At 41.0% G+C, this 15,503-nt stretch overlaps 1 protein-coding gene across 9 annotated transcripts in view; it reads right to left on the bottom strand.

Annotated features, from left to right (window-relative positions):
- Positions 1–2,204: 2,204 nt before the first annotated feature.
- The window catches only part of TNIK (TRAF2 and NCK interacting kinase), a 400,085-nt gene continuing 386,786 nt past the window's right edge, over positions 2,205–15,503 (bottom strand). For all 9 annotated transcript variants that reach the window (XM_055569073.1, XM_055569075.1, XM_055569079.1 and 6 more), the window contains 5 exons: positions 11,567–11,667; positions 9,179–9,328; positions 7,230–7,389; positions 6,845–6,984; positions 2,205–4,705 (listed from right to left, as the gene is read on the bottom strand). In XM_055569073.1, coding sequence (XP_055425048.1) covers positions 4,622–4,705; positions 6,845–6,984; positions 7,230–7,389; positions 9,179–9,328; positions 11,567–11,667 — 635 coding nt within the window. In that variant the 3' untranslated portion in view covers positions 2,205–4,621. The remainder of the gene's footprint in view (positions 4,706–6,844; positions 6,985–7,229; positions 7,390–9,178; positions 9,329–11,566; positions 11,668–15,503) is intronic.

Genomic DNA, 15,503 nt, shown 5'->3' with positions numbered 1-15,503 from the left:
AAGAGGTTTTCTTTTTAGCTGGGGCTTCTGAAAGAAGATCAGTTTATATCCATTTTGAGACCCATACAAGGACAGAACATTTTAAGATTGTTGATATTGCGATCCTGATTAAGGCCAAAATGTAATGGTATTTATGAGAAATATGGACAGGCAAATGAAATCAAATTTAGATTTTTGGATTTTGTGTTGTAACTATGTAGTCTCAGTTAAGTCAGTTTTGGGTTTGTTTGTTATTTTTTTGATTTGTTTAGATTTAAGGTTAAGAGGAATGAATGAAAAAGTGACTAATAATTCACAGAAACTGTTGAGATGGTTAGAACATAGAATCATGGGAGCATGACAGAGTCATTCAGAATTGCCATCAGCATGTTGCGGATATTCTATTTTCCTCCAGAAGTTTAAAAAATCTTGACCAATAACGGCATGTTCTTTCTTAAAATAATGTGGCACATCTTGTATCTTAAAGCAATCAGCATGAATGCAAGTGATGCCTGTTCAAGCAGACTTTCAAAGACAACACACACTGTTAACACAAAGCTCTTCAACATTTCAAGAATACAGTGACAGGAACCAGGACACATACTAGTAGGGAAAACTTTTTTTTTCTTTTAGCTTATGGAATGTGAGGTTAGGCTTCAGCTGCTTCCTTGTCTGGGCAATGGACAAAACCCCAATGGCTCCGGCCTGAATTTTTCACATCTTTCTAATCTACTGCACAGGAGGGACCAGAGACACCACTTACCAATAAGTCACAAGAGCAGACAGAAAACTGTTAGTAGGTCTTGACAACCAGGAATTAAGAGGCTTTTAAAAAATGTGTACTTGATGTGATGTACGTAAGAAGTATGTCTTAGAAAGCAATGTTAAAGTGTGAGAGAAATGGAATACCTGTTTGAGTGGCCTCGTGGGATGTCATCTGTATCTTAATCTACACTGTTGAAATAGCCCTTGGTCTTCTTGAGGCTCTGTTAGAAAGTCTTCAAGAAAAATGAGCTCTATTTAAATAGTCATTAGATTTTGGGTGGCACTTAGTGCAAGATATCTTCCCTTACCTTGTGTGCAAGGACAACGATCTGAATATAACTGGCATGGGGAGAACTCTCCCCATCTTAAAGGATCTTGTAGGTCATCTGCTCCCACTATGCACTGCATGGAGGAATCCTCGCTAATGTCCCGGACTAGCACCTAGCAATGACAATCACCTGACAGACCCTGGCCCACGACTGTGGTGTAAGCAGCCAAAGTGGATTTTATTGCATGGTCATCAACATTGAGTAGCAGGGAATGAAACGATCTAGTGAAACTAGAAAATGGCATCCCACTCCAGTACTCTTGCCTGGAAAATCCCATGGACGGAGGAGCCTGGTAGGCTGCAGTCCATGGGGTCGTGAAGAGTTGGACACGACTGAGCGACTTCACTTTCACTTTTCACTTTCATGTGTTGGAGAAGGAAATGGCAACCCACTCCAGTGTTCTTGCCTGGAGAATCCCAGGGACAGAGGAGCCTGGTGGGCTGCCGTCTATGGGGTTGCAGAGTCGGACACGACTGAAGCGACTTAGCAGCAGCAGCAGCAGTGAAACCCTGGGGGAGGGAGGGTTCCATTTCTCTTTGTATACAAATCTTGATAAAAACTTTTTTAGCTTTGAAACTAGTTTCAGTTTTAGTTTTTCTCACAGGGGATTTTTTATCTCTAAAACTGGCTCATTTTATTTTTAAGATGATATTAAGAGGGATGAAAAGCACAACCACTCGCTTGCTTCTGCCAAAAAAAAAAAAAAAAAGAATTAAGGCAAACTGAAATGTTGGTAATTGTTATGAGCCCCAAGAACAGTTATTCTGAAATATTCTGCATGACCTAGGCCTCCAGTATTTCAGGGCTAGGGCCTGTCCTTATGGAGGAAAATGTATTTTTGGAGATAAAAGCTTCAAGGAATTCTTTAGAAATCTTTTAAGGAGCACAGAATTGTGGGGGGCTGTTTTAAATTTGGTTTTGCCTTGTACTCTGTGTAAAATATTTGTGCAAAAATATAAAAAGCATGGCTTGATGGTTAACGTCTGTGTTTTATTTTTCTTGGCACCAGAAAAGCTCATGGTCTATGTCATGTCAGTGTACATACTGTAAACAAGACTGCATTAATATTGTTTTCTTATGATTTTTTGTTTCAATGAATCTAGATTTTAAAAAATACATTCACAAACTACCTTATGTTTAAACACAATGATTCCCTTTTATTTCTTTACTGTACCCCAAATCCCACAATAAAAAAAAATCAGTTAAAGCTGTGTGTTTCGAACTTATCACTTAGAAATCAAAACGGAACAAAACATAAAACAAAGATCAGTTTGCAACATAATTTAAAGAAGCTTCTGGTTCAAAATACCACAGCAGCAATATAAAGAGCTGGTGGCAATCACATGCGGAGATGAGACCCAAATCAATGTGCCTTGTCCATGTCAGCATCCATGACAGTAGTTGCTATTCAATCCCAAACGTTATTGCTGAATTTGTGGCATGGAATTTGCGAAGGCCGTATTGTTCAGCAGCAGAACCTTAGCAGTAAAAATGAGAACGGGAGGATTTCATTGCTTTTGAGTGCTAAAGGGACCACAATGAGGACATCTTGGTGATCGCCTGAAGATAATCCTCAATTCCATTTGTGTGTTACCTGCTTAAAATAAATGCAAATGACAACCACCTTTACAGGAGGGGTAGAATCAGCCACTTCAAAAACTAGAGTAGTTCCCTTTCCGTGTCCCCCACCCTTGCCCAAGCCACCAGATTTAAATGGCGGTGTTCTCCTAATGTGTATTTCGTTCTCATTAATAGTACATCAGCTGCTCACGTATTTAGGCAAAATCAGTAGGCTCACAGATTTTTTTGGTTTTGGATCTGTTTACAGTAATTGTTTTCTCCGGAAACAAGCCACATTAGTTTTGTTGCTGTTGGACTTTTTTTTTTTCCAATTTTTTAAGAACAATTTGGTCAACTACTGTTTTGTTTTAAAAATGCGAAATACACCTGAGATTGCCAGTTGAGCTCTCTATATGTCTCCTGGAGATAACACTGCTGTGATGAACAGTGAAACGAAACGAACGAAACGAGGTAGGTTAAAACAGGAAGCGCAACACAGATACTGTTTTGCAACACCTTGATACCACAGGCGGCCATGCTCAGAGCTTTGGAAAAAAAATCCCAGACAGTCACGCAAAAGTTCAAATCATCCGTGGAAGAGTTTATAAGGACACAAGTCAACCTGAACGAAATACATACATATCTCTGCACAAACGCTGTTTACCGGATGTTGGGTAATTTGGAGGAAGGTAAAATGATTAGGGTCTCAGAATTTCGGCCAAAGCCTTGCTTTCAAGTTCTATAAAATCTGAACCAATGATGCCTGCTGGGTCCCAGGCAGGCTTAGTAGTCTAGTCCCTTCTCTCACCAACCCAGAGAGAACACAGGCAGCTCAGAAACATTTATTATTATTATTTTTTCAGTCACAGTTTTCATCTTGAGACAGTGGCACCCTTAGGAAGAAGCTGGGAGTAACTAGAGCCTGGATGTCATCGATTCTCCAATTCCCAGAAAGAACAAGGTCTTAACTCCTAACGAAGCCTAAACAGAGTGACTTCCTAGCTGGGAAGTTTTGTGCATTTGAAAAAAAAATGTGTGTGTGTGTTTATATATATACATTTTTAGCTTGTTTCCAGAAGCTCTTTCCATCTGACCCCCTCTGTCATCCCATCTTTTGCCCTGATCTGTTGCAGTAATCATTGAGGCAACATTGTATATAGAGTCCCTCATTCACTAGAGCCAACTTAACTCAATGGCACTACTATCCCATGAGACACACTCTGGTCTGTACAGGGCCCTATAACATAGGGCCTGCCAGACTCGCAAAAATGGTAGTTGATTTTATTAGTCTAAGGCTAGTAGTTTAGCCATTTAAAATCTATTTCCCAAAAGAGGGGAATACTAGTATTTTTCTTCTCTTTTAAAAATTCATTAGCAGTTGCTATCAAAAAGCAACCTCTTGGGTTGGTGAAGGCAAAAGAGTTCTAAAATTACCCCACTGTGTAGTTATGGCCTTCAGTGTAAAGAGATAAGGTACATTTATTGTGCTGTCTCTCACCATTTGAAGTTGGAGATCTTAACAACATATCATATACTTAAAGCTAGCAGGCAGACAGAATTAAAAACAAGACACTTTCTCAGTATGCATTCTCTCCCCATTCTTACAAAGTAAGGGGGTAAAGAAAAAAAAAGGTAAAAAACAAAACAAAACTCAAAAATCCACCGTAACACAGCTTAATCATAAGAGCACACAATATTTGTTTCTATCCCTAACTCCGAAGGGCACATGGTCCATCTCTGTCCATAGACAACGCAGCATTCTTGGGGATCTCCTGGAAATTCCTGCCACCTTTTTCTCTCCTTCTCAACCAGGCTGCAACATTGAAAGATGGACTGTATCGGGACGGGTGGAGGGAGAGGAAAAGGGGAAAGCAGTATGTTCAACCAAGCCTTCTGATTCTGCCTCTAGACTGGCATTAAGTCCACATGAGTTATGTTCTTTTAAATTAGAAATAACGCCATGAAGATAAGTGCCAAGTGCTCTTCTGTTACCAGTTCATCATGGAATTTCTGTTGAGGGTCATGAAAAACACTTGGCTACTTCCTCCAGATCGCACGGATGCAAAAAATACCTGTTTGAAATTAAAAAGAAGTTAGTTCAACTGCATGGTTTCTCTCCCTCTTTTCTTCAACCGTCCATCCATTTTTCTCTCACATGTCCTATCCTTGCCATGTGTCAGCTCTTAAGACTCAATGGCTGGTGTTTTTAAAGCATCTTTTAATACACTGCATCCTCTGTAGGCATTCCTGCCTTTATTCCTATAAGGTTACTATTCCTTATCATGGTATTGGCCTTCAGGGACCCAGAAGGGACTACATCTTGATTTGCAACAACCCTTTGGGTGCTCACTTTTTACAAGGGAGTTTCTTGCTAGGATAATATGCTGGATTTCTGGTCAAGAACACAACAGTTCCTTTGTTAATTTCTGGAAAGTCACAGGGGCTCCCCTCACCTCTCTCCTAATGACAAGAGGGCAGACTTTGGGAATGAAAGTCAAGAGAGAATTTTGGGCCTACTGACTACTATACAGTTTCATTTTTCAATTAAAAAAAAACAAACAAACAAGTGGCTCTAGTCGGATAGGATAAGGTGTTTAATGCCTATTCACTTTGGCACTTCAAGAGTTAACACTTGGCTTCTCTGCTGATGTGATGGTGAAGGCATATCCTAGGCTGAAGGAGATCATGGCATTCATAAGAACCACAGTCCATTAGGTCTGGGTCTGCTAAATCATTTTATCAACTGAGAGAAGGGAGCAAGATTTGGGGTACTGCTTGCCTGAGCCAAACATCCATGAACCGCTGCCTAGGAAAATAATGTTACGTGCTTTGGCCGAGTCCTTTAAGAATCAGCCGACACCACGCTTTGGTCCAAGGCATTTACTTAGTCACTAGTATAAAGTCTCTGCTACTTCATTTCCACAACTTCGTTAGAAGAACATTGCTGTCTCTCCCAACAACTTCTTAGGAAGCTCTGTGGAAATGTGTATCATTCAGCTAATGCTACATATGTTAGTAAAGCTACTGTGGGGTCAATGGATCACAGGGGGAAGCACAGAGGACCTGTGGAAACACAAGGGGAGGAGAGGGCTGCTGCTCTCCAGGTTGTGTGTGCCCTGGCTCTGAACCTCAGGGCCCTGACACTGGTGTGGTCTCAGCCCGTTCCTGAGGGTGTGGACAGGGCTTGCAGTAAGGGCTTCTAGAGTTTGGGGGTCCGTGCCTAGATCAGTCCTGGCCTTATGATCCCCAGAGACTAGGTGGGGGCTGAAATTTTACTTGGGGTCAGGTCTGTCTTCTGGCATATTCTGATGAGGCCCTGGAAACCATTCTTGCCACCCCCAGCTGTTGTCCACCCAGACCACACCACGTCAGATTAATTGGCTCCAGGGTCATACTAATATCAGCCTGGCTTCTAGGGAATGGGAGAGAGCCAAGAGACGTAGGTCTGTTCAACCCATCACATTCTTTTCTATAAATGTTTACGTTGGCTGAGTTGGGGGACAGCATTTCTAAACTGACCATAGTCACAAAGGATGAATTCACAAATACAGTATAGCTTAGCTACTGAGAACTCTGCGTGAGTCTACAGGGAAGGCAAGGGGGAAGAATACCCTTCTGGGCGACTGTTCATGCCAGGCGAACACCACCAGTTTCACTGGAAAACAGTCCCCCTGTGACACTTCAGAAGAAACACGGCTGGAATGACACGGGACATGGCACTAGTTGAGTTTGTGACTGTGCACTCCTTAAGGAATGGGTGACAGTTCTCAAAAACTTTATATTTCTACATGTCACAGGCTTTACATTTAAAGTTGAATATAATGTGATGGGTTATGCCCCAATAGTGATTCTGTGAAAAGTCTAAATGTGGAGTATAAGGTTGACCCTCTGTGAAATGATTAATGATGGGCCAACTCTTCTAAGTGCTTAGGAGAATTTGGGGTATTTGCTGAGTCATCTTAAGGCCTGCAGGCCACACGAGTTACTAAGAGTTTACAAGAAATTTTTAGATGTTTTCATGTCTTTTTTGGCGTGTGAATAGTATATTTTGAGGGTTCACATGAGTCAAACCAAATAATGCCATTTCAAGATAATATTGATTGTTTAACACAGATGTGATTCAAATCAGTATAAAGGAAAATGAAGGTTTCACAGGTACCTGGTGGTCTCTTAAAATGCAAACACTAATGCAAATGTTGAAACGGATTTACCTTATCATTTCTTTCACATAGAAACTTTAACCTTTGAGCTCGCTTATGCATAAATACTCCATCCAAATGTCCTGTTTCCACTGACCGGATCTCAATAGCTTTCTCGCCCCAGCCCATTATCTGATTGGAATGAATGTAGGCTGTCAAAAGGAATTTCCAAAACTGCATTAAAAACATTAGATGGGCAATAACTCACAGCATCTGTTCACATCTTAACCACAAAAATGACAAACGACTTGAGATAAACAGACAAAGCAAGTCTTACAAGTGTTATTCACAGACTTTTTTTTTTTTTGGTGGAATCAAATGGTTGTTTCACATTTCTTGACTTTCGTTTCATTTGGGGGGTGTAACTGCTGAAGGAGATAAGGAATGGTTAACCTACCCACAGACGTGGGCATTTCTCCCCATTGGAGCACCACATCCTTAGTTATCCGGCCGTAGGTGTTTACATACACCCCCTCATCCTCATAGCAAACAAGCATTTCCATTCCATCTGTCTTAGGCAAGATGACAATGGCATGAGGAGTGATATTGCCCTGAATCTAGAAGACAAAGAAAGGCCTGGCATTATTCTTTTTCAAAATAAGACAGTATCTTAACTATTAACTTCTAAGAATTGAAAAAAAAAAGTTCTTTCATTTCTCTTTTCCATTTGCACTCTAGAGACTGATGTTTTGCTTTGCTTAATTTAACCACTGACCTGCCAAATACCCTGGTAAATACAAACTTAGGGATGAAGTCAAGAATCCAATTTACCTGTTCCTAAAAGCAACAACTAGAACATCGGAGCAGCTGCCCTGTGCCAAGCATGGGCTCTTTACATACGTAACTTCTGGGCCTTAGAACAGCTCCGCATGGTAGGTGTTTCTGTCTACAGGGGAAGGACTGCATCTCAGAGGGGTTATGTATCTTGACCAAAGCTGTACTAGTACGTGGTGGTAAAATTGGGATTTGTGCACATTCTCATGAACATTGAAAAAATCTCGTGTTTTCTGTCTACTTTTAAAAAAGATGAGGAAAAGTGCAAACCAGTTGAATATGCTAGAAACAGGCTATATGGGACCAAAAGTTGGGACCAAAATAGGCTATGAAAATTCTGTACAGATTGTTTATCTAGGTGACTAAATAAAAGAATAATCTAAATTAATGGCTTGTTGAGAAAAAAAATTTAAAATTACCATTCATTAAAAAGAATCATACTATTCAAATAAGCGTAGACTGACTTGTATGAAGACAGACATGGGATTGCTGTGACCCCCTGGTGGAGAGTGTCATGGCCGTCCAGTAGGTGCAGGGTGGACATGACCAAGGGGCTGGAGGACGATCATGGGGTGGCTTGGTCCCCTCATAAAAGAGCACGGGTTGTGAGTCCGTGTGCATGTACACACACAGGAGGAAAAGTTGCAATGTGGTAACAAATGATGTGCGTGTGTCATGCACTAAAATAACTTTTTTCAATTGTTGTGCTTCTGTGGAGTAAAGTCTTTAAACTCTTTAAAATACCAAACAGCAACAGACTGAATCTCAGACTTTGTTGATGACTAGTTTCTACTGTGTGTTAGCCTTGGGACTGTATACATATGGGAGACACAATTTACACTGCACTTCTCCTACTATGTGAAACCATGGGCAGCATTTCCCTTCAAAAGTCATGTTTCAGGCAATGTGTCAGGATCGTAATATAAATACTGCAAATTGCAGGACCCTGTGCCATGTTCTCTAGATGCATCACCTCATTTAATGCCAATGATAACCCTATGTGATAGGTCCTCTTAGCCCATTTCACAGATGTGAAAGCTGAGGGCCGAAGAGGCTGCCCAACGTGTCCATTATTGCAAAGCAAACACATGCTAGAGCCAGAGCATGTGCTTGGGGGTGTCTGATTTTACCACATGACATTGCCTTCCACTTGACGAGAGGAACGAGAGCAGAAAAAGGACCATTGGCCTTCTTCCACATAAAATGAACCAATCTCCTTCACAAAGTAAAAATAGAAGCTCATCTATTATACTCTTGCTTTAAAAAAAAAAGAATTTGTGCCCTTGAATGAAAACATCATATGTATTTTAATATAAAACCCAAGGAAACAACATGTCCAGTAAATGGCAAATAATTGCTATTACATGTTACTCAGTTTCAAGCAGCTGTAAAAATTAGTTAAATTTACATGTTTTATGTATGAAAAGTATAATCTATTTGGTGAAGGCTAAAAGTCTATCTACTTTACTGATTAGTAAAAGTTAGCATGACTTTCACTACAAATGTACAAAAACAAATCTCTACGTGCAGACTGTCGAACAGAGTCTTGACAGGCTGCTTTTGGGAACTTACATGAGATGGTATGTAGATATCATAAGAGTTTCCTGAATCAACATCAATTACATGGAAACCAGTGTGTGAACCAAAAATAACCTTTAATCTTTGACCTTCTTCTACTGTGAGATCAACAAGCAGTGGCTTGTGCTGGAGATCTGCAAAAGACTTTAAAAATCACCCTGTGAGAGTCCACATCATGCAAAGACATTATCTTAATAGATTTTTCCTTTAGCTATTTCCTGTGGAAGTTCATATCTGACTTTTCTTAAATCGAAAAGCTAGGAAATCTTTCTTTCAATTTTAGAGCTGGTCATATTCTGGCTCTAGGAGGAAGAGTCTAGCATCCATTTGTGCCCCTTGCTCTACCCCTTGTCCTCCAGGGAAGAGAAGTTGGTTTACAGTTGTCCATTTTGATACTGTTATCATATATTAAACATATGATGCCTGGGTACTGCTGTTCTTTCCTGTTTATATCTGGCCTTTTCCCCAAGAAGGTCCGGTCACCTCTCTCGCCCCTCTCCTTCCTAAGTGACAGCCAGGCCCATGCATGGCTACTACCTGTTTAGGGACAACTTGGGGAGGGGGGCAGCCGGGGCCAGTTCTGTGCTAAATAAAAGCCTGTTCTGAGTTATCATGCCTGCTCTGGTTCTGATTGTCCTGGGTGAGTGAGTGCCCATCAGATCAGCACCTTCTCTAGACTTAAGAAGGAGATCTGAGACTTGGGTTTTACCAACAGAGAGGGAAGGTTGAGGTGGTACATCTCAAGACTTGTGGCTTACATTGGCCTAGCTGGGTTTACCTAGAAAGAAAACAAAGAGCTCCAGCCACAGCTATCAAATTTCTGTGTGTGAGATTCTGGAGTCTAAGCCCCAGGTAACTGTTCAGTCTCCCCTCCTTTTCCTCTGCCATTATTTCAACCCCACTCTACCTGTACTGGCCTGGAAATCTGGGAGAGAATCTGTGAAACCACAAGTGCCTTGGCCGCTTAACAGACTCCTCCTTCCTTTTTTACTAACATCATTTCCACGTATGGGAGGTTTGAGCCAAATCTCCTTGTCCCATAGGACGGCTCAACCTCCTGCCAGCTCTAGACTTTTCCTATTCAAGTCCTTGCCTTGCCCGTCCCTCCTTCCAGGCTGGGCATGGTTTGCTGAACAAAGCATTCTGCCATCAGTTCTGCACTTTGGCTTGTACACTGACGGCAGTAACTTCAGAACTGGAACAGGCCTTGATTGAAGAGCTTTTGCAAAGAGAGATCTTGGCAGAACAGCAGCACCACTGTAGCTTTCAGGAGTCATCCCAAGTGTTATTACTAACCTAATGCAGCCCAAAAATTCTTCTCCATAAACGTGGGGTTATGGAGGGGTGCCCATTTCCATCGATGAACCCACCTTCCTGAGCACATCACAAATGAGCTCCTTGTGCTGCTAAGAGAATAAGACAGAACTGGGGTGATTTGGCCCTGAAGAGGGGCTCACAGTGTTCCCAGGGCAGCTTATGCCCTCACATGGCTCAGGTGGCAAGAAATAATACATAAAGGGTCAAAGAAAGATGAGAGTTGTAAAGGTGGGGAGAAAAGTGAGAGCCAAGGAGATATAAAGAGAGAGACATAGGCAGAGAGAAAGAATGAACAGAAGATAAATTAACACTGGCTATGGGTAGACTGTGTATCTCTGAAAACATCAGACTGCCTGTAAGTCCTGGTCCTTCTGGCATTTGGGGGTCAGCTTTCATGAGCTGGAGTCAATGGGACCAGCATCACTCGATACTACTTCTATTGATTCTCATGAGTGATCAAGCCGACCACAGTGAGTACAGACTTAGACAAGATAAAAAATGAAAAAGCAATGAAAATTGAAGGATGCAGAGAATCTAGGCCATTTCCACATGTGACTCTATTCAGTATTCACTTCATTGAAGTCCAATAGCAATGGGGATATATGACCATAGAGTAAGTTTTAGGGACTTTAAACCAAAAAGGCTTAAGAGGATTATAAGATTAACAGACTCAGTTCAAACTTGAAATACAGTGCTGCTGTTGGTCTGCCTTTTTCAGAAGAAATATCAGAGTTAGGTGGGGGTATAATGAACCCCATTGTCTAATATTACAATGAATGCTTTGCCCAGTAACCATTCCCCATTAAATGCCACTTAGAGGTGATGGTGCATAGACCTGAAATGGAGGAGGAAGGTGCACCCAAATTTTAATTTGATTAATTTAACAGCATTTGATAATACCCAGTCTTTACTTTTAGAATAACAAACAAGGGTTCCTACACTTTTAAAAGAGAATCTTTCTATATAGAAAACTTGGTACAAGTCTCTGTGTAAGATAGAGCAGTGCTACCTGGTGGAAACCTACAGAAACAAGCCCTTGTTTCTTGTAATCACATGTCTACTTACCTTAAATGCCATGAACTTATGATACGGTTTAGGAGCCCAAGCATATATCTCCACAGCATTCTTTAAGGCAATCACCAAGAATTTGATCCTTTCATATTTAACTGCAATAGAAACATTATGAGTTAAGTTTATTAATTTATTCCAGCTTCTGTGTTGATAAATGGTTCCCGGTGCCTCAGTGGTAAAGAACCTGAGAACCTGCCTGCCAATGCAGGAGATGCAAGAGATGAGGATTTGATACGTAGGTCTGGAGGATCCGCTGAAGATGGAAATGGCAACCCACTCCAGTATTCTTGTCTGGAGAATCCCATGGACAGAGGAGCCTGGTGGGCTACAGTCCATGGGGTCACAAAGAGTCAGACACAGCTGAGCAGGCACACACACACACACACACACACACACATCACTCTATATCACCCTAATTGAGGGTAGTGCTCTGGTGTGGGATGTTCTTGAAAGTGAAAGTTGCTCAGTTGTGTCCAAATCTTTGCTTCCCCATGGACTATACAGACCACAGAATTCTCCAGGCCAGAATACTGGAGTGGGTAGCCTTTCCCTTCTCCAGGGTGATCTTCCCAACCCAGGGATTGAACCCAGGTCTCCTGCATTGCAGCTCTCCAGTGGGGATATTCTTACAGGTATGGATTTAACTTCCTTTAGTGAACTTGTCTGCAGAATACCTGGGGCCTTTTGTTTCCTGCTGAAAGCTCTATCTAAAGATATAACTGGTTAGGACTGTCTCTCACCACCAAGTCTGGATGTGAATTACTTATTTTAAGAAGAATCTGTATAAAAATCCTTCATGTTTCCTTGCTTGGCTTTTATGTTCACTCACATGTAAGCAGCTGAGAGCTGGTATGGCAAGATGGCAGAAGAATCAACAAGTGGGTGGAGACAGAATGTCTGCTGTTTGCTTATTATTCAAACTTGGATTTCAGTTTCTGGAAATTTAAAAGGGACTAGTGCCCTTAACAAGAGACCCCAGAGAGATACCGCTCCCTTCCTACTATGTGAGGCTATAACAAAAAGACAGCTTTCTATGACCCAGAAAGCAGGCCCTCACCAGACACTGAATCTGACAGCACTTTGATCTTGAGCTTTTCAGCCTCTGGAGCTTTGAGAAATAAACTCCTGTGGTTCATAAATCACCCCGCCTGTCATATTCTGTTATAGCATCTTGAACAGACTAAGACAATACACATGGAGTTGCTTTAATTCTTTACTGGTCGCACAGCATGGTATGTGGGATCTTAGTTTCCCAACCAGGGATGGGACCTGTGCCCCATGCACTGGAAGGCGGATTCTTTTTTAAAAATTTATTTTTAATTGAAGGATAATTGCTTACAGAATTCTGCTGTTTTCTGCAAATATCAACATGAATCAGCCATAGGTATATATATGTCCCCTCCCTCTCGAACCTCCCTCCTATCTCCCTCCCCATCCCACCCCTCTAGGTGGATACAGAGCCCCTGTTTGAGTTCCTTGAATCATACAGCAAATTCCCATTGGCTATCTATCTATTTTACACATGGTAATGTAAGTTTCCATGTTACTCTCTCCATACATGTCACCCTCTCCTTCTTCCCCTGCCTACTGTGTCCATAAATCTGTTCTCTATGTCTGTTTCTCCATTGCTGTGGAAGGTGAATTCTTAACCACTGGACCGCCAGGGAAGTCCCAGCAGTTGTTTTACTTTATCTTTTATAAAATGTTTGAACACGCAGAGTATTCTGTATCCTAAAGAAATTAGCCCAGGATAACTGCTATGGTTTTTCCAGTAGTCATGTATGGATGTGAGAGTTGGACTGTGAAGAAAGCTGAGCACCACAGAATTGATGCTTTTTAACTGTGGTATTGGAGAAGACTCTTGAGATTCCCTTGGACTGCAAGGAGATCCAACCAGTCTATTCTGAAGGAGATCAGTCCTGGGTGTTCTTTGGAAGGAATGATGCTAACACTGAAACTCCAGTACTTTGGCCACCTCATGCGAAGAGTTGATTCATTGGAAAAGACTGATGCTGGGAGGGATTGGGGGCAGGAGGAGAAGGGGACGACAGAGGATGAGATGGCTGGATGGCATCACTGACTCAATGGACGTGAGTCTGAGTGAACTCCGGGAGTTGGTGATGGACAGGGAGGCCTAGCATGCTGCGATTCATGGGGTCGCAAAGAGTCAGACACGACTGAGTGACTGAACTGAACTGACCAAATTCTTGCTCTCTGAATTCTTTTTCTATAGCATACCTCTCCATAGTCTGTCTTTAATATACTTTCAACTACTTCTTCTGCAATTCACTTCCATATTTCTCGATGGCATTCTAATAATGTTATTTTTTTTTCATTTGTAGATATTATCTGATATTAGCTACTGACTCTGGAGCATGGAAAGGATCTTGTCTCTTACCACCGCCTCCTCTCTCTAGTTCTCTCTCTCTCGAATGTACCTGTTTCTTCTTCCCTCCCACCGCCAACACAGTTATAGTTACAATTTCTGGTTAAGTCAATATCTTGTGTTAAAATCATTACTGTTCATAGATGAGACATGTGGTATACCCTTATTATAATTCCACTTCCTATTTTTTATGCATCTATCTCTAAGCACATGGAAACTTTGTTAGTATTATAAATGCCTTTAATACAATCAAATATGACAGGTAATCTATTAGTAACATTTTTTTTTCTTGGAGGTACCTCTTCCTGAACCCTCCATTGTCCCACTCTGCTTGGACTAATTTCTCTTTGTCTCTCTCCAAACACACACACACAAACTGGTTTTGTTTCTCTGGAGAACCCTGGCTAATACAGATGGGTTATAAATTACTAAGTGAAAAAAAATGTTTCCTTTAGAACTTTGAAGGCCTTGCTCCATTGTCTTCTAATCTTCCAGCATTGCTATAAGTCCCAGGCCATTTAATTCTGGGTCTATTATATATAAACTGCTTGTTTACTTATTATTTATTTATGGTTGCATGGTGCAGCTTGTGGGATCTTAGTTCCCTGACCAGAGGTCAAAACCAGACCTTTGGCAGTGAGACGGTGGAGCCCCAACCACTGGACCACCAGGGAATTATTTACTTGTAATTTGAAAGCTTTAAGAGCCTTTTCACTTCCTGGGTACTGAAATCTCATGTTGCTGAGTCTTCTTTTAAGTCTTTTTTCATTAATTTTTCAGTATTTCATTCATTTTCATATACTGGGTACTCAGTGAATCTTTTTATATGGAGATTTTTGAGGTCTTAATTCTAGAAACTTTTCTTGTATTTTTTCTTTGATGCCTTCTTCTCCTTCCATTTCTTAATTTTTCTTTTTCCTAAAACTCATGTAACTTAGATTTTGAACCACCTGGATTGAATCTTTTTGTTTTCTTACCCATCCTCTCCTTTTTCTTTTCATTCCATTTTCTAGGACATTTCTCATCTTTATCTTCCAACCCTTTTATTATACTTTTTATTCCTGCCTATATATTTTAATTTCCAAGGTGTTTTTCTTGTTCTCTGAATGACATTTTCCAACCTTGTTTCATCTTTTTTTTTTTTAAACCCTATTCTTCTTTTATGGAAATGGTATTTCTAATCTCCCTGAAGTTGTTATAGTTTCTTAAAAAAAAGTTTTTTTTTTTGGTTCCATTCTTTATTATCCTTGTTTCCTCTAAAGTCCCTTCTTTCTAAGTTTCCTTCATATGAGTGGATTTCCCCACTGTATGCTATTGTGGGCTTATCAACTGATGGGCTTCAGTTTTAAGGTGGTCAGATAGCATGCTGTTTTCCTAATATGTCAAATATTAGTACCTGAACATCTTTTCTTTCTGGCCATTTAGCTAACCCAAAGCATGACTGGCAACATTTGGGGAGCCAAGGAGGATAAGAAGGTGTGTGTGTGAATAATAATTCATTATTCCCCATCAAGAGACTGGCTGTGCCCACCTTTCATCTGCTGC

This window comes from Bubalus kerabau, chromosome 2, assembly GCF_029407905.1.
Source record: "Bubalus kerabau isolate K-KA32 ecotype Philippines breed swamp buffalo chromosome 2, PCC_UOA_SB_1v2, whole genome shotgun sequence".
NCBI lineage: Eukaryota > Metazoa > Chordata > Mammalia > Artiodactyla > Bovidae > Bubalus > Bubalus kerabau.
Note: the sequence above shows the minus strand (reverse complement) of the source record. Positions and strands in the feature narration are given on the sequence as shown.